The sequence below is a fragment of the Anopheles marshallii genome, chromosome 3, assembly GCF_943734725.1.
Source record: "Anopheles marshallii chromosome 3, idAnoMarsDA_429_01, whole genome shotgun sequence".
NCBI classification, from domain to species: domain Eukaryota; kingdom Metazoa; phylum Arthropoda; class Insecta; order Diptera; family Culicidae; genus Anopheles; species Anopheles marshallii.
Window position 1 is genome coordinate 58739231 of NC_071327.1, and position 19341 is coordinate 58758571.

General features: G+C 41.5%; 1 protein-coding gene across 1 annotated transcript in view; it reads right to left on the reverse strand.

The window, feature by feature from the left end:
* The window catches only part of LOC128714453 (homeotic protein female sterile-like), a 98404-nt gene extending 81337 nt beyond the window's left edge, over window positions 1-17067 (reverse strand). The window contains exons 1-5 of the mRNA XM_053809328.1: window positions 16824-17067; window positions 6021-6191; window positions 5305-5403; window positions 4387-4512; window positions 1917-2531 (exon numbers count right to left, since the gene is read on the reverse strand). Coding sequence (XP_053665303.1) covers window positions 1917-2531; window positions 4387-4512; window positions 5305-5403; window positions 6021-6191; window positions 16824-17067 — 1255 coding nt within the window. The remainder of the gene's footprint in view (window positions 1-1916; window positions 2532-4386; window positions 4513-5304; window positions 5404-6020; window positions 6192-16823) is intronic.
* Window positions 17068-19341: the final 2274 nt, after the last annotated feature.

Below are 19341 nucleotides of genomic sequence, written 5' to 3' on the forward strand. Positions count from 1 at the left end.
TCTGCAGTGTTGCATTTAAAATGCAATTGCAAACAAAGTGATTCGGGGTTGGAAAGGATTTCAAATCTATCAAAAGCACGGCACAAACGCAATCCCTAGCGCAACGGTGTAGGTCAGTGTGTGAGTATCGTCTTCCAAAAATCTCGCTTGGTAACGATTACTACCGTGCTTGGCGACGAACTTGGCTTGCATCTTGACACCCACCAGCAACCATATCCCAAGCAAACGAGCAAACAGCAAGAAATTCATAAGAGGGATTAAGTTGGACCACCACTGCACTCCCTCGCACGATGGAACGCAAAAATGAGGCCATGGTTCGGAGATGCGCCAGGCCTTTTTGAGGCACAACCAGAGCAGCTCCGTGCGGAAACTAGCACAAAACCAAACCGAAAGCAGAGCAATACCGGCGAGAGAACAGAATAGACATTCGGGAGAGTTCCGGGAAAACGTCCCAAATGGAATTCAAAAACTACCAACCCCCGCCACGCCTCTGCGATGATCTTCGCCGTTTGCATGGATTTTCCATGGAGGCGCCTGGTGGTGTGTGCTCGTTCGCAGAAAATCGGGCCTGAAATGTGTGTCACGGTACACGGGACATGGAGAAGAATGGTAAGTGAGTAGGCGAAATGTACAATCTCAGTCAGAGCAGCATTAACTGACACCCGAATGGATGCTGGAAGACATAATTCACCCGGCGTAGCGGCGTTTCCGCCAGCGTGCGTTCAAACGGGGTTAAAACGTTTCCATGTGTTTATACGGACAGTTGCCGGAAAAAAGTGCAACCATAGGCCGTAGTTTAAGCACAATTTACATTAATTTGAAATAACATATTAAAATGAGTCATGCTTTACTGCAAAAGTATTTAATTTGGCAAAAAAGTAAGAAAAAATGAGATAAGTTTTTATATATATTTTATATTTTAGCAAAGAATTTTATAATCCTCAATAATAAACAATAACATTGAAAGCTATGCAAAGTTTCAGTAGACATTATAATTCCGGCACAAAAAAGCCACTGCTTGCAAAACAAAATAAATTCGACACAATCTTAAAATTCTCCTCAAATCCTTTGGTTCTGCCTTTGACATGACAGGCATGGTTCGCATGTTTTTCCTCCGGCAGCCTTGGCCCCACATACGTTAGTAAACAATGCTTGGCACGCATGTTTTGTACAACAAGAGAGATGTGTAGATGTGTATCACAGACCGTAACGGGGTTTCTTTCGTTTATGCTTGCAAGAAACGAGTTCCATCCTTTCAAATGAAGCATTCTGTACAATGAATGGTGAACTGCGAATAAAAGCAAGCGGTAATACCTTCTGCAGATACCAGTTGGTAGACAATGCGGGCTTACGATGTAAATTTTGACAGTTTTTGCCCCTAAAGTTCAAGATGATAGCTGCCGTTAAAGGTCAAGTGCGGAGAATCGATTGGAAAAGTTCAGTAACAGCATATTTTAAGTCATCTAAATGTTAGTCTTTGTGTTCAAGGACCTCTTTTCAATACACTCCACAACCACTCTTGATGTTTATCAATTCAGTGCACAATGGGAATTGGTATCAAATTTGTTTCGGACACTGTTCCACGGATAGACTCACGACCAGGGTAGCGCCTGCTTTCAAACGACAGGATCGATACCAAATTCCATTCGGACCGTTGTCCTATATTCTTGTTATCCAATTACGTATTCATAATGCTCAGGAGTACCGGTAATAGGTAAATAATATTAGCAATAGTCAAGAAAGTATCATCATAGAAAGTAATACTGCTGATAGTAGTAGAAATAGTAGACTACTACTGAGCTTGTTGTGTCAGAAGTATATGAATATGTTTTCGGCTAATGCAATTACTAAATACGCTTGATGTTTTGCATAGTTACGCGAGTAAAATAAAATCGATACAGCCATCCTGCACTTACCTTGATTCATGTTGGCACTGGCATTGGCAGCTACGTTCGCGAAATGCTGCTGCAGCTGCTGCTGAAGGGCTTGATGTGGGGCAAGCTGCGCGTGAACGAGGGACGGCGGTGGCGGCTGTCCAATCTGATGCGCCGACTGCGAGTGCGACAGTCCGGACACTAGCACGACGCCCGCAGCACTGCCACCTCCTCCGCCACCCGGTCCACTGTTTCCACTTGACCCGCTGGCACCAGGACCACCCCCACTTAAACTAACACTTCCGGTCAAAATGCTGGCCAGCGCACTGCCCGCGGTACTACCACTGATCATGTTCGCACCAATAACACTCGCACCACCACCACTGCCACCGGTAGACGAATGGACCAGCTGTCCGCCGGGACCCACACCGCCACCACCACCACCGCCTAGTATGGCCGACAGGTTGAGGGAACCGACCGGGTTGCCGACACCGCCCGGACCGCCTAGGCTGCTGATCTGCTGGGCCGATTGCGATAAAGGCACGTTGTTGCTCGCTATGCTAGTACTATTTGGTGCGTTGGCGGATGTTGCGAGATTTGGCAGGACGGCACCGTTCGTTCCGTTCACTGAGTTGTAGATCGTGTATTGCTCCTCGTCTGGAAAGGGATGGACAGGAAACAGTCGCGTAACGTGAAAGGAAAGAATACAAAACAAAAAGAAATCACAAATCTATCAATACATGAGTGGCATATAGCGACGTGCTGCAATGTGACGCGCAAAGGTGGTAGCTTTGCTTTGTAAGCGGATTAAGCGGAGAGTGCACTTTAGTACAACACATGCGAACTGGTTGGAAATTGAACCAAATAATTGAATTCATACATTTACATAGCGTAGTGTGTCGGATGGATTCTGAACTTAAAACGAAAGTTTCTCACAGAGTATTTTTTACGAGCTTAACAACAAACATTTTCATTTGAACATTTGGCATTTGTGGTAAAAAAACATGCACAGCTACTAACCAATAAAAGGAAACGCAATGACATGAATATCATTTTAGAGTTTCATATCATTTGAACCCGCTTTCAGATGTTAACGCCATCTATGGTGTGCTAGCGCAACCAAACGGTACAGATGGCGCTGCTATCGTGGTGAATGTGGTGAATAACTACTCCGGTTCAAACTCTGGATAACACACCAACTTGGGTACAGTGATGGTAATGTGAATAATACAACTAATCTTTCTTTACTTATGCTATCTATGCTTTTCGTAACAGTTATCACATGTTAGTTTTTGACATGTAGAGGCAATCCCCGAGACTATAAACTAACTTAGCTGTCAAATTTCAAACAGCCTGCATATCTCAGACACCGCGTATAAGCTGTGGCGTGTATGATTACCGCAAGGCAAATGTAGCGGTATGTTAAGAGAAAAGTCTGTATTGGTTGGTACACGATACGATTCATTGCTGTCGAACACCACGCATACAAACTACTGTCAAAAACCGATTAGCCAATGTATAAGTTTACCCATAGTGAATCTTTCTATGTCATTTATTCATGTTGTTCAGCAAAACCGGATAATCTATTCTGCTTGAGAACGTTGTCCGTTAATTTTTTTTATCGTTTGTTAAAAACAACTTACATCCTAGTTATCAAAATGAAGGGGAAACACGAAACGATCAAGCACAGAGTTTCACAAAGAAAATTTAAGGATTGTTACATCAATCGCAGCATTGTTGTTTCCAACAATGTGGATAATGTAGATTGCAAACAAATGTAGGATAAGAGTCCTCTTACTTGAACTAGATTAAACAGTTAAATTGTAAAAAAAATTATTTCTTATTGTCAAACACTACTTCCAAACGGGTGGTATAAAAGGAAAGGAGGCCACCACAGAAACGCACACGGGGAAGCACGCTCCGTAAAAGGTATGAACAACCACTAATTTAATAACTAGTACCACGGATACAAATCCTTCAAGCAAGTGCGAATGTGGTGCGAACAATTCGGTCAATGGTGAAAGAGGGCAGATCTCAGGCAATAAATCTCCCAATAAACAAATATGCATGCGTCTGAACATGAACAACAAAACACTTTAATGACTAACTTTGTCATGAAACACTGCAATGAATGGTAAAACAAACAAAAAACTGTATAAAAGTGCACTACAATAAGATATTCAATCGTACTACGGGGTGTATGAAGATTGCATGAATGAGAAGAACAAAATACTGGTACAACAAAGTCATGCCTGGTACGAATTTTGCCTAGCGATCCACAACAACAAAGGCAGCTCACTGCACACACAGCTACCGCAACAACAACGCACAAACAGTGGAACATTCAATGACGCGACCATAAACACAAAACAACCAAAACGAAAAAGGTGAGAGCAAATACGGGCCCCGCCGCAAGTACAGGCTGCTGCCGGCGGCGGGTGGTTGTGTGTTTTGGTGCTCGGGGGGTGGTGGGGATCTGAAAAAAAAAAACCGGAACAGCACCACCACTTACTTGGACTTCGATAGTGCAGCGCGGCCAGTGGGGGCGGCGGCGGCGGTGGCTGATGATGGAAGGTTTGCAATTGCCTGTGAGATGAGGTGGACCACGTAACCGATTCCGTGGGACTGATGCAAATGGCTTCGTAGTTTTGAAGGTGTGTTTTTGTGTGTGTGTGTGTGGATGGATGGTTGGATCGTTGATGATCGTCGAAGTTAGTTTAGGGAAGCGCACAGTGCGGGAGCAAAAGTGTCAATATCGCCCAATGGCCGGTGTCACGTGGGACCACACACATACACATACGACGCACGGTGTTTTCCGACCAATGGAATTGGGGAATTTCAGTTATTGCGTATTATCGTTGTTGTGTTTTGTTGTTGATGTGTTTTTTTTTGCAGTGGAGCAAGCGATTGTGGCGCACATACCACCAGCAAGGAAGCGCGGCATGATGACAGTGGAAGTAAACATAAATTATCGATTAAAATTGTCGCACATAATGAGTTTGCAAAAAACATGGAATTGATACGCATTTTCAAAGGTTAGTAACAGAGTTGTCTGGTCCTCCAAAGAAGCAAGTGGAACTTAAAATGTAACAAAAGTTTATCGTAAAAAAATAACATTCGATTAAAATCATATTGGGTTTATTAATAAACTCATTAAAAAAGCATAAGAGCATGAGCAGCATTAGTTCATGCTGAAAAAATGTACTTAAAACAAAAAAGTCAAATAATACCTCCAGGAGAAATCCCAATTAAAAATACTCAACAACAAAAGCAAAATAAAACTCACAGAAAAAAAAACTCGATCCACCCTCACAGACTTTGTCGCACTTTTCTTTTGAATGCAATTTTACCAATCGGTTGTGAACAGCACTCAAAAGCGCAACATTTCCTAGTAGACCAAAAGGCGGTAAAACGGCATACTACTACTTACCGGCTATCGATAGTGCAGATGTAGGGCTTTCCGGCAACAGAATGCCCTTTTGTACAAGTTCTTCCCGGTTGGCACGTACAGAAATTTTCCGCTCAAGCGCTGCCCATTTTTCCGTGGGAAAATTTCGTACGGGATTTTCATGTGTTTTTTTGTTAAGTTTGTTGCACACGGGATAGGAAGGAGTAAAACGGACACCACCCGGGACGGGTTGTGTGTAGGGGATGACGAGCGTCAAAGGAGTACAAAAGATGAGAGTAAACACGGGACCGCGCGCGTGCAATCAGTTTAAAAGTAGAGAAAAAGAAAAGAGAAAAAACAAAACGTAAGGAAAAATGCAATATATGTAACAGATGAAAATGCTGAGTTAGTAAAGATTAATGTTAGTAAGAATGGAAAAAAAATAGACAAAGTCATAAATAATGATACTGAAACATTAAAATGAAAGAAAAAAAGTGAAACAAAACACAGACAGAGATTAAACAACAATCCAAGGTGGTAAGATAAGTGAAATTAGTTTTCAAAACACAATTAGTAAGAGGAACACAAACACAAAAAAAGAATACAATACAAAACATAACGAAACAAAACAGAAAGAAAGCTCCTTTTTTGTGCATTAGAGCCACAGAGAGACAAAACGCAGTATCCCACACCAGATAGAGAACGGAAATCAGAAAGAAAAGGCCCAGAATCAATTAACAGCCATTTGCCAAACTTACACTTTGAGGTGGACTCGAACTTTTCGCTTTTCTTTTTTCTTCGCCACTTCCACGGCTTGAACAGCCGACCGAAGGCGCTGAATTTGCTGCTCTTGCGCTCGAGCGGCGGCGTCCGGGAACCCGAGTTGAGACTGTTCGAGCGCATCGTGGTGCCGTTCTGTTTTTTTGTCGCTGCAAAACGAGAAGAGAAAGCCAAAGGGGATGGCAAAACATTAATTTAAATCGAATTGTGCGCTTTGCTGTCGTTGTGCGGAAGGTGGTTTATATGGGTGACTTTTATCTTCGCTGTGCGTAGATGAATGAAGCTGCCTAAAAAAACATTTAAAAAAAAACTAGACGAAAACATATTTTTCAAACACTTGACACTGTTTGAGGGGTTGAAGTAAAGTAAATACACGCAAGTTTGTTTTGAGTAATGAACATTTTCATACACCGTCACTAACGGCGCATGACTGCTTCACTAACAAATGATGTGCTTTATTGTGTGTCTAATGGTACGAAATTAAGTAGCGTAGCGTTTAAAGCACAAACATTTAGCAGCTGCTATTCGTACTGTTTAAACAAGTCCCATGGTTCACATACGTTGTGCAAAAAATGATCATAACTCATTGTTTTATTGAAACGTTTGAGGTGCAGCTGATTTCCCATGGCTCAAGACTTTCTACAATTTCAATAAAGAAAACCTTGCCGAAGATTCCCTTTTAAATGCCGCACGAAAACTATTATTTCCCCGAGAGATAATGACAGGCGAATGACAGCAATAAAAATACAAATGAAGTTGGCGCGAGAGGTGTCACTCATCAAAAAAATTATCGACTATTACCTAATGCAGAAAAGTGAATGTATTTAATGATGCCTGCTATCTGTATTGTGATAAAGCGCACGGGACGAACTCTGAGCGTTCATAGTTTTTATATCCCGTGAGTGTTTTATATCTTCAACCATGTCATCACTTTATCGCTTTACGGTACATCCAGACGTTTTTGGTACGGTCTGCCTTTCAAAAGGGTTTTATTAACAAAGCATAAGCTTTAAACAGAAATATTGACAACGAATCTCAACTCATCTTACGCAACTATACATGGTTTTCGAGCGTTATATTGACAAGTTCGACGCATATGTCGAAGGTTAACGAGACAAAAACGAAGTTCATGGTGATACCACCAGCGACCCTGTTAACAAATCATAACTTACGCAGGAGTGAAGGTGAGCGAACTTTGGAAGTCGTCCAAAATTTCACCTATCTTGGGTCAAAAGTCAGCACCGAAAATAACATTGATGAAACCCTCTTACCCGCGCTCGAGAGAAAGATGCTCAGAAGGGAAGTACAATTAAGAAGCTGCTACAATGACAAGCTCTATGAGCTGTATGGCGAACTTACTGTCGTACAATAGATTAGACTCACATGTCATGTTTGAGATGTTTGGCAGAACTATTGAGCGTTGAAAGACAGTTGTTGCTGGCAAAGCGGTTACTATGGATTTGACAGAAGCTGCGTTGCTATTCGCTGTGCACTTTGTTAGAAGCAGTGTTGCCAGTAACATCATTCGACGATTGCTCACTAGCTCAGCTGAACTTGTTAACGCCTTGTTCTGAACAATTCAATAACTTGCCGAACAAAACAACTCGCTCGAACGCTGAACTTGTCTATATAATTCCCGAAAACCCTGTAAGATTACAATGTCGTTCTAGAATTCGTTAATTTCTGTGTCTTTTTGAAAATTTTCCAGCAATTCTGAACAACAAAAAGTTATTAGAGTTATTATAGAGTTATTAGTTATTGTAGTATGTAAGATTCATGACAATTATATATTGTCCATAAAGTTTTACAAAGCCTTGGAGAAGTCTTTTCATGGATGTATCAAAGTATCACTACGTATCATCCTTGATCATTGGCTATTTATCATGAGCTGCTTCGATTTTTTTCCGTATGGGATAACATTCCTTTAGCAAAAGAAACAATCATGTTGAACTCCGTCTCATCTCCCTTCTATCCGATCATTCATTTCTTCGACAAAATTTGGGAGTGCCTCCAATTACTGATGGCCTCCCTACACAAAGGTTGTTCATAAAAAAAGCTTTCAAAATTAGTTAAAAAAAACACTATCGTAACCACACAAGAGTCGTATTAAAACACCATATACCACACAAACTATGCTGGGCATGACTTGGGCATGACGCATGTGAGTGTACGAGCTTTATGCGTTTGCGGGGCGGGCAACATAATTCCGCAAAAGGACAAAACAACAAAAAAGGTACGAACGAAAAATTACACACACTGGCCATGAAACCAAACTCGTGGCCTTCTGATAAACGGTGAGAAGAAACGAAACCGGTTCTGCTACCCCACTTGCCAAGAGGCTTGGGAGCCACATGTAAACGACATAATGGGAAGGAAAACGATCAAAAAGAATGTATCCGTGCATCGTTTGATGGGTGTGTTGTGAGCCGTAGGAAGAAGAACACCGAGATCTTGGCAAAAGAGGCATTAAAAAATATATAAAAAAAAATAAACAAACTTTTCGGCCACGAGATCATGGCCACCGTTCCCCAGGTGCGCTCGATCAAGCGCTCGATCAACCTTCATCGAAACCAGTCATAACTTCTTCTCCTCCGTGCCAACCAACATTATCACACGGCAATGTTACGGCGGATGATAGGGCATTGCAGCAGCAGCAGCAGCAGCAGCACACATTCCACATCGATGACTTTTTCGGTTTCGCGCGAAAGCTACATTAGCTCATCGATTACGTTCAGGGTGCGCGAGATGTGTATTCTCTCAACTCGTCGTAACACCGATAGGGTGAAAAATTGACTTTGTGGATCAATTTTGTGATAACGAAAATTATATTAATGATAGTTAATATTATACATACGGACATTTTACGCAACGATGATGTGTAAAACATATTCTGTCCCGTACAGATGTACCTTGGAGTGGCTAAATCATTCACAATGAAACATTAAGTGATGAAATAATATAACATTGAGCTTCAGCAAATAGATACAACACGTTGAAAATTATTAAAAAACGCTGACCCAATTAACAACTCGCCCTATCAAATAATTGCTAATTGTGTCTAAATTGAACACTTTAGCAAATAATATAAAACTCATGAATTATCACAAACAGTAGCACTTTAATACTATTTATAGAACCTCGTGTGTTATTAATTAATAATTAAAATCACACGCAAGTCAGGAAACTTTTCTTTTAGTAGTTTCTCGCTTTGATCTATAGCAGAACGTCGATTACCCGAGAGCGGATTAACCGGCGGGCGGATTATCCGTGTGTTAAAAAATGACAGTTTGAATTTTTAACCGTTTAACCGGTTGGCCGAAGAGGAATTTAAGTGTTTTGTATAAACAGTTTACCTAGTTAAACTTGCTGGAAAATGTTCCATGTTGTTAACAAACAACAACTTGTAATATTTAATACGTTATAAATACTGTTATCGTTGGCCTGTCATCTTTATCTTCAATTATTGCACGTACAAAGCTAAAGGGTCTACTATCCGTGGAAATCGATTAACCGGCATGCGGCCGGTCCGCAGTTGCCTGGATAATCGACGTTCTACTGTATTCTGCAATGATGGAGACGAAATTTTATCTGAGAATCTAAAGATAAGTTTTAGTTAAATTACTTAGACTTTCCCTGAAAATGGATGAAAACTTATCATAAATAGGTTACAATCTTTGACCAAACTAATAATTAGTTTTTTTTACATATTTCAACGTGAAACTAATATTGTCATTGTTTCGTTAAGCAAAAACAATAATAAACGCATGGCAACAAGTGCACACTATTCAGTTAATACCCAATTTTATCACAAAAAAACAACAACCCAAACAGACCCCCGGGAACAGGGAACACACTTTTCGGTGCGCGCTTAATAAAAACCACAAACTTTCCCCAACAAATGACACAAAAACACGGCCCCGGCTCCCACTTCAAACTTCAACCACTCAACAGAGCAGCCAGAAGAAAGTTCTAATGAACCGAAAAGCAATAATGAAAAGCTTGCCCACTTGCCCGGAGTAAGTATTGCCCGGCTTCTGTAACAGGCCTACCAACTTCTGCGCGTACTTGTGTCCACAATACTCCCACAGGGATACGGTGGTAACGCAAATGGCAAAAACAAACAAACCAAGTACCAAACAAAAAAATAACTTTCCCAAAAATAACCATCATACTCTGGTGTGCAAAGCAAAAACCCACTTCAAGGATTATACGTAGCTTTGTCATCGTTACAGCCTCGCCGGTGTCATTTCCCTTTGCCCTTTTCCAGCAGCGGTTTATGGAAGGTTTGGGACTGAATCTGGGACGAGCGCTGACTTCGACATCTCGATCGAAACTTTTACCACCTGACCATTACACTTCGGCACCGGTACTTCACGGCGTTTATCTCTCTCGCTGTACAGTCGCACATCTTTCGGCATTCTTACTCACACAGCCTGTCAGCAGGATGTCAACGATATTTTGAGTGGCATAAACGAACGATATAAAGTGGATTGAATGATATTGAGTAGCTTAAACATAACAAAAAAGATTTTTTTTTTTGGGTGCAAAAATAGATACATCAACCCAGCGACCTGATGACAAAGAACTTCTTCAACAGAAATCTTCAATTATCGTCGATTCGAGGAAAATATATCAAACTCATATATTGATATTGATAAAACTCATAGCGCCACTAAATTTTAGCTGAAGTCTCCTACACCCGGACCTTGAGGTCATCAAAGCTGCTTTTAATTTCATACAAACAACACAATGCAAATAGAAACTGTTGTTTAAACTTGCCCCCCTTTCGGGGTCTTGAGATGGCATTACAGATAACATCCTAAAGGTACTTTTGCAAAACGTATTCTGCTCGTAATACTACATCCAAAAATGCCAACCCACATAACACAAACGGTAACCAAAGCCTTCGGAGAATTCTCCGCACTGGAATCCTTCGTCCACCGGTGGACAAGACATCAAACGCGACCATTCTGCCCATTGGATGCACAACGCTTTGGTCAACGCTTTCGGCACGGAGGAGTTCCGTACGGCATGAAAACATGCGACATAAAAACAGATCCAATCACATCCAAACCCCGCCATGTGCAACTATCTTCGATAACGACCAATCGTGGGATAAAGTGATTGGGAAGATGTGTGTTTTTATTATTTTCTTTGGGCGTTCACACAAGCGTTGGGTGGTGTACAGTCGCCCACAAGTATGTCGCCCAGTACGGTACAGAGTAGGATGGTTATTTCTTTCAGATTTCCAATAAAATATGCTCCTTTTAGCAAACCTGAAGGAGTGATCCAACTTTTTTTGTTTTAATAATATAACAAGAAACATAAAACATCTACTTCATTTTGGTATTTTCTTAGCGAATATTAAGATTTTCTTTTTAGTAACATTTCCAAAAATGATGTAGCTTAAAACCAGCATGCACTGTGCATCTGGTAGCGATGACTGTGTCACCACTTAGACTATGCACCACCGGGACCACCCTGTCACACACCCAACACAATCCCATTTTTACCCAGGGCGCCCCATAATCGATGTGTACTCCGTATCGGTAACGGAGAGTGACGACGGTGGTTGTGCCCGCTAGATTCGGTCTTCCTTCGGGTTGAAGCCCCCTCCCGTAACGCGGACGGGCGAAGGCGCGCTCGATTTATCCAATTCCAATTAATTAAGCTCAATCAATCATAATCTTTCGGGGTGGATCTATTTTTGCCATCGCACGGAATGCGCCGGCACCAGTAGCGCGGCATGCGTGTACATCGGTGTCGTAGCCCTGGTACGATACACACCATTTCTTCCCTCGGAGAGATAGACAGATAGTGGAGCCAGCTGATAAAACGCGTACGTGCGTGGGCGTTGCATGGCATGTGCTTTTTTGTACTCGTGTCGGTGCTTTTGGAGAAATTCCCTCGGTCCATTGGACTGACTTGTGTAGTAGCAGAGACATGCTGTCGTGGGGTTTCAATCGATATTGGTTGCGTCTCCCTTCGCGAGGGCAAGTTGTTGGAAACTTACCCAAATTTCGGATTTTGATAATGAAAATACTGCTGAATATCGTTAATTACAATTTTGAATATAAATTTTGAGTGCTAAAATTCCACAAAATAGCAAACATATCGTCCCAGAATGCTTGCTTCTAACCTTGGAAGCTTTAGCAAGTTAAAGATCCATTCGCACAAAGCAGCGATCAGTGATAACCTAAATACCTTTAGTGTCCCATATTCAGAAGGTAAAATGAAATCGTCCATAATAAATGGGCCATAAAGGACATACCGTATCTGAAGGATGGCAGACGGCGTCCATTCTCGTCCATCCCAGCCCATTGAACTCATTCGTTCGGAAACGAATGATCTGCTTGACGGGTAGACAATCGACGATGCCACTGAAAACGTCGCGTCTGATTGGTCCCTTACGCCAGCCGTCCCCAATGTCCACTCTTTCCGGCCACACGTATCCCGTGGTGCACGAGCTATAGACCATCAAGTTTCCCACCGACGAGCATGCTTAACAATCTCTTACCACGGCGAGTGTAAGTGATCCCTCCCGGTGAGCAAAGGGAAATACACGAAACAAAAAAAAAAAAAACAGTGCGATGTCCTTGCGAAAGCACATCGATGGGGCAATAGTCCATGACGGACGGAATACCATCAATGCAACCGAACCCATCGGCCCCACTCGAACCGAACCGACCGAAAAGCTTTATTATAGTGGCTCCCGCATACAATATGCTGTGATTGCTGACCGATTACTCGAACCAGATTTCCTTTCGTGCTGTCGTTTCGTTACGTTTTCGTGATTTTTCCGGCATCATCACCCGTAGATTCTGGGAAGCGTACTTTTGGCGGCTAATATTACTCATCAGTTGATGCTATTAGCTCTACACCCGGTGACGTACGTTTCGAGAGGGGGGGGGGGGGGGGGGGGGGGCGAGGCGAGAGCGCCACAAAGCAGGAAAATCAATCGAATTATATTTCCTTCCTCTGCCAAACAAAGGCCAGTAAAGCCGGGTGTGCTGCAAAGGAAAGTTAATTAACGAAGGCTAATTCCCAGCAGACGCACTAAGCTTGGTCTTTGTTATTGTACTGCGGGTTATTGACTTAATCATCATTTTTGGCAAAAACTGCATGAACTGTGCAGAAGTATGTGATAGTTGTTTTTTTTTAAAACATTTATACATAAAGAGAGAATTTGAATATACGGTACTTTTAAAAAGATTTGCACCAAAATAATAAGTAACCTTTCAACTTGTGAACTTTTCATACAACAACTCATTTAGTATCTGTTGCATCAATGATTTATTCCCCCGTTTATACGAATCAGTTGCAATTTCACGGAAAAGCTTTTAAGGATGCAATCAATCGTGCATCGTTCTGTGGAAACGGTTAACTTACTGCACAAATCCTCGGCAACAGCTACCCTGCACCTCGCGATAGAGAACTTCATTAATTTGCAAGTACTTACGCGGCTGTTGCCATACCGTTCGGAGGTGAGAAAAGGGCAAACAGCAAACGATCGAAGAGCATTCAATTGAGTCATACATGATGATAAAAAAAAAATAGCCCGACAGTCAATGCATTACTCCAGAGCAACGCCAACATCATCATAAATGCATCCGATCTTAAAATAGAATCTGTCCGTAATTCCTCTTCCCCCTGCCACTACTGCTTTGGAGAAGTGTGACAAAAGAGATTATCAATTTAATTTACATAAAAAAGCAAAACAAATGAAACTACCTTTTGGTAGTTGTGAGAATGCAACTAGACTGTCTTAAAGTGCATTTAATATGGCTTACAATATTATGCTTATGTAAAAAAATATAGTGAAAACTACACAATAAAACAGGGAACATAAAATTGTCTTGACTAGATTACTTGAAGCATCTCCTTATTTAAAGAAAATTATATGTTTTATAAATGATTGATTTATTATGTCATATTTTTATTTATGAACAATGAACAGGCCATTGTTTGAATTGAATTTGAAAGCAATTTAATCTACATTAGTCATCTCATCTGCACTCATCTGTACATCTGCAAAGTACAATTCACATTAATTTGAACACATTTCCTTCTCCAAACAGTGAAAGAGCATCTTGAGGGATGTATCGTGTATGTCAATGAAAAATGCATTTTTTCGAGACATATGCACAGTGAGGGTCAATTAAATAAGACAGAAATCTGTGCAAAATTTACTTTTTTTAGTTTAAAGTTTTTGGTGTTTGTTATGCTTTCAAATATGTATTAAGCTTGTGACGTTGTTTTAATGCATATAAGAATTTGTTTTCAAATCAATTCTTAAGTTCAATCCAGAAATATTGCGAGATGAAAAACGGAACAGATAATAAAATAATGTTATTGAAATAATTTGAGATCGATAGCCTACATAAGACTATTTAATTGACTGTCAATGTGCATTGAAGTTATATTAAATGTAATAAAAAAAATATACTGAAGTAATTGTAACTAAAGAACACAAATTTGAATTCAATTTGTCAATTCCAATTGCAATTGTTATGCATGGCTTGTATAAAAAAAACGGACTCCATATAATAAATTATGTTTATACAGTAAATTAGTATTATTGTTATTTTTTTTTCTCGATGCAATAAAATAATTTAACTCGATTGTAATAGAAAATATACAAAAAACTCAAACATTAGCACAACCTCTCCAAATTGCAATTGAACATTGCCAACAACCGGTGTTCCGATTTGACATGTGGCAAGGCCTGCCAATATTTGCCGGTTCAATTAGTAAGATTTTACACGTTGAACACCACATTAGAATCACCGCACGTCCGTAATGTGGTTGTTATTATTTTGCTTCTGAACTGAACTGAAGTAACTGAAGCTACATTTGACGGTTGTGCCACACGAGGCGTTCAAAACGCGAAAAGAAAACAAAAAAAAGCAAATGTATTTCATCATTATGTAACGAATGTATTCTCAGGTGTCCCACTTGCCAGCAACCCATTAACGTGTATCTCGTCACAATCGCCCACGGTTCGCATTCCGAAGCGCCAATACATTATTCGTTACGCATGATTAAGCTATGCGTCACATGGCGCGTTCGTTCTAGTTGTTTGCAGCGCGTGAACGAAGCTGACGGAGTGGAACTTGTCAATCAACACTCGCCGATAGCGCGAAGTTCGAGATAGAGAGAGAGAAAGAGGAGTGCTCGTTGTTGTTTTTCCTGCCACCGAACAAAGATTCAATCTGTTTCGCACAATCTACTATTGCTGTCCTTTTACGGGCGGAAATGCATTAAGAATCATACAAAAATGGTAAGCAGTGTAAGCTGGATTTCACCTTATGTTAATTACTTGTCATGTAACAAAAAAAAAATAGAAAAAAGAATCTTTTATTTCCCTGTTTCATGTGTATTCAAATACAGGAAAAGATTATTACAATGTTATTTAAAATTAAAAATTCTTTAAGCAAAAATGTTCACAATTCTTCATAGTTTCGCCAATTAGGCTCACTAATATGCTCAGCGTCGAGTCCATATGACGTAGATAACAGAAGGCAGAAGTTTGCCAAAAGTAAAACATCAACTTGATTAGCACTCACATCAAACCAGACCTGCATGTGCGGTACGTCCGTTTCTTATCTCGAATGTGACGCTTTCTGGGTACGCTTTCGGGGTGTCTAGTGTTTCCTAGCACTCAAAAATAAATACAGCACTACATACGCATTGGACTGGTGTATAATACAAATAAAATTAACAGAAGAAATAAAAATCTTTACTGCCAAAATCGTGCCGCTTACATTATCAGCATCGCCTAATAAAAGCGCACACCATTTGAGGAGTTCGTACGTGTTAATTTAATTTACACCGGTAAATGGACTGTCCCATATACAATTCTTCACAAAAAAGATAGAATGCATAGCTTGTTCATTTCGCGATCTATACACAAATTGATCTTTGCGCTACGATAATCTTCTCTGCACATAAACTCTTGAGAAGCATCTTACAGTTACACGAACAAGCCGCAATACATACGCAATGTATATACAAACAGGTTGTTAGTTGCATTGACTCGACCATTGCATCATGCTTAAATCGATGATAGGTTCAAAGCGGCAGGCAAACGGCACCAGCTCAACGGATTTTGCCATTACACGATGCACCATTCCGTCATCCGTTTCCTTTCGTCGGCCCCATTTGCACTTTACTGCTTGGGAACAATATTTCACAACCGATAATGAGCGGTAATGTTTACCTTTTGCAGAAAAATAACCACTACTGGGGTGGTACTGAAATGCCGGCGGAACAATCGGCAAAATCTTGTCCGCCGTGCATGTTACTTAAGATCGCGCAGGAAATGAGTACGCTTTGCAACACAAGAGCTGGACAGATGTTTAGGTGGCAGTGTGCGGCAGCACCTGCCGATAATTGATACTAACATCAGCCCGTTGCCGATTGGCAACGAAGATCGGTCGCTTGCGCAATTGCATGGAGACGCTTAGCGAGTTACGCGGACCGAAAATTTTTAAATAATAATTCCCTCAGTGTGGAACATCTCGGATAGTGTAAATTGAATGCTCACATTACATATAGTGTTGAATAACATTTTCAAATGTCAATTGGAATGAGTTGGAAAACTCTTCTTGACTAGAACAATTTCAGACATTCTTAGCGTATAAAGACAACGGTGGACAGTTTTGTTTCGCGTGCGCCAGTGTCAATACACCTGCTCTATCAAATCGTTCGATCTGTACAAACAGCCCTCGAGGAATTTCCCTCAACGGTTATGACACCATGCATCCGCTCCGACAACTTACCAATCACCGTGCTGGCGGCGACCTCCTTCGCAACGTGTGCTGCGGCCGGGCTGACATGCAGAATGTCTGACAGCGACAGGGAGGACGCGATCAGCTGCCGTTTCTCCTCGAAGTTGAGCAGATCCATCGAGTTGCTGCGCTGCGGCGTCACCGTGATGGTGACCGATTTCTGCATCGTCAACACGCTCTGGTTATAGTCGGCCGGTTGCGGCTGCTTCACCAGCTCGCGCCCATTCAGCGACATGTTACCGGCCGGATATCCTCCCAACAGTGTTCCACCACCACCAGCCACCGTCGACCGGGGCTGGGCACAGGGACCGGTGCGAGGCACAAGCTCCTCGTCACCCGATTCCTGTGAGTCGCCCGGTTGAGAACGAATGTTGGCGATATTTCCTCCAGAAACCCCCAACCACTTTTGCACTTTCTTCTTTCCGGTTGGGGTCGACTCGATCTACAAGCGCTTCTGATCGGTTTTTTTTTTTGGTAACCTTTTCACTTGCTTCCTAGTGTCGCGACCCCACTGACGGCATTCGTGATCTTCTGCATCGAATGCCTCTTTTACACTGCACACTCGCAATAATATTTACACACACACAGCACAACACTTAACGCTGCTTAGTGCAGCTTCAGCACAACAAAACTAATTTTCGAATTTTCCGTTGAAGCGGGTGGAGCTAAGGGTGGAAACGTAACGTTAAACAAACACCGATACCTTCCAAGAGCAATAAATCATAACCAGAGGGTGAAACCGTCTGAGTCCGGTATCGTCCATTTTGCACCATTACTTCCTGTGTTTGTGCTGTTCCAATTGCAGTGTGGAGGAGCAACAATAAGCGCACGTGTTGCATGTCTAAATGCACGGCACTGATTTGCCTGTTATCTTGAGCTATCTATACACACAAATGGAAAGATAACACACTTCCAAGCTGGTCCATAAACGCAAACACTTTGAAGTTTGAAGTTCAACTAATAGCGTCATTATTTAAGAAAGCATAAGCTATCGCATCCGTTGATACTGATTTCTAATTATAATATTGCTAATTATTCGCATCGCGACATCATCTCATTCGTTCCAAAATAAGCATGTGCAAATTCTAATAATAGAAAACTTTAACCACATGATCTTAACGTACGATCCCAGTGGCATGGAACCATATTTTACTTTTAAATATGTTTCATATGGAGAGTGGCAGTTTTGTGACCCACTCCCACTGTGAATACAAAAAAAAAGTACATGGGTGTGGTCAACTGCAGAGAGAAAAAAGAGGCTTATAATTTTGGACGCAAGAAGCGGCTCGCATGGAGCTTGCTTTTGAGACCAGAACGTTGCTCCTATTTTGAGCAGCAAATCCACCTCAAAGATTGAAAAGTGTGTGCCACAAAGGGAAATGAGACGAATATCCAGGGACGAGAATGATTTCCGGCAATTTTGTTCCTTTTTTTTTCGCCGTAGTAAAGGAAACACGGGTGCGAAGCACATTATAGCACGTTGGCATTTGGCGAGAGTTTTTGCCACCCTGTCTATAACCGAACGGACATTAGTGCGCGCGCGAGCTGCTGACGGCGGCACCAGCTGCAATTTAGCGATGCTGTTGGGGTTTCACTTTCAATTTTGCTTCATAGCATTTCGCACCGCGCTTCCCAGCACAACCATTGCCTGCAGCTTCCATAATCATAATGTAGCATAATTTTCCTTTGAGGTGTGCTCGTGTGTGTGTGTTTTCTTCTGGCGGCGTCCGTATATATTTTCCCAGACAAATTTTATCACTCTCGAGCTCTCTCGAGGGTCTCGAGGGTCTTATTTACGATCGTAACCAACGCGGCAGCGAGGAAGCATCGATTGAACGGTGGGCCGACGTTGTTGCTTCCTGTGTCTCGCCGTTTTCACCGTCACTTGTCAGCTGACCGGCTACCGATGTGTGTATCGCAAGAAAACCTGTACTTCTCGAATGCAAGCAGTAATGCTGGTTTTTGGTTTCCTTTCTCTTCCTAGCGTCTTTAGGTTGTTGGCGCCATGCGGTAGCATATAAATCAAATCGGGAAAGTGCCACTGGTCGCAGAAAATAGCTGACAAATTACTGCCGATTACAGCTCATCTGTAGTGCCGCGATGTTGTTTTTTTTTTACTTCCTCCAAACGTGTGTCAGTCTTTTGTAACAGCGATGTTTCAAAGATCCTAAAAGTAATAGAAAAAAATGATATTAGTATAACAGAATAATCGAACAGTAAATACGAAAGCTTAACCTAAGGCATTTTAAAACATTGTGTTCAGCATTTACAACAGATTTTACATCCATTTGCAGGCTAACCAGCATATAAAAGGGACATTAACAGCCTCGAAACGTATTTTATTTGATCGTTATTCGCATGTTTTTGTGTCAGCCAGCCTAAGACCAGCCGTCAGCTCGATTCAATGGAACTACACAAACAAATTCCCACCGCTCCGTGCATTATTCCACAAAATCGAAACGGAGAAAGAAGCATACCATACTTTAATAGAAAGCAATCCTATTGTTTA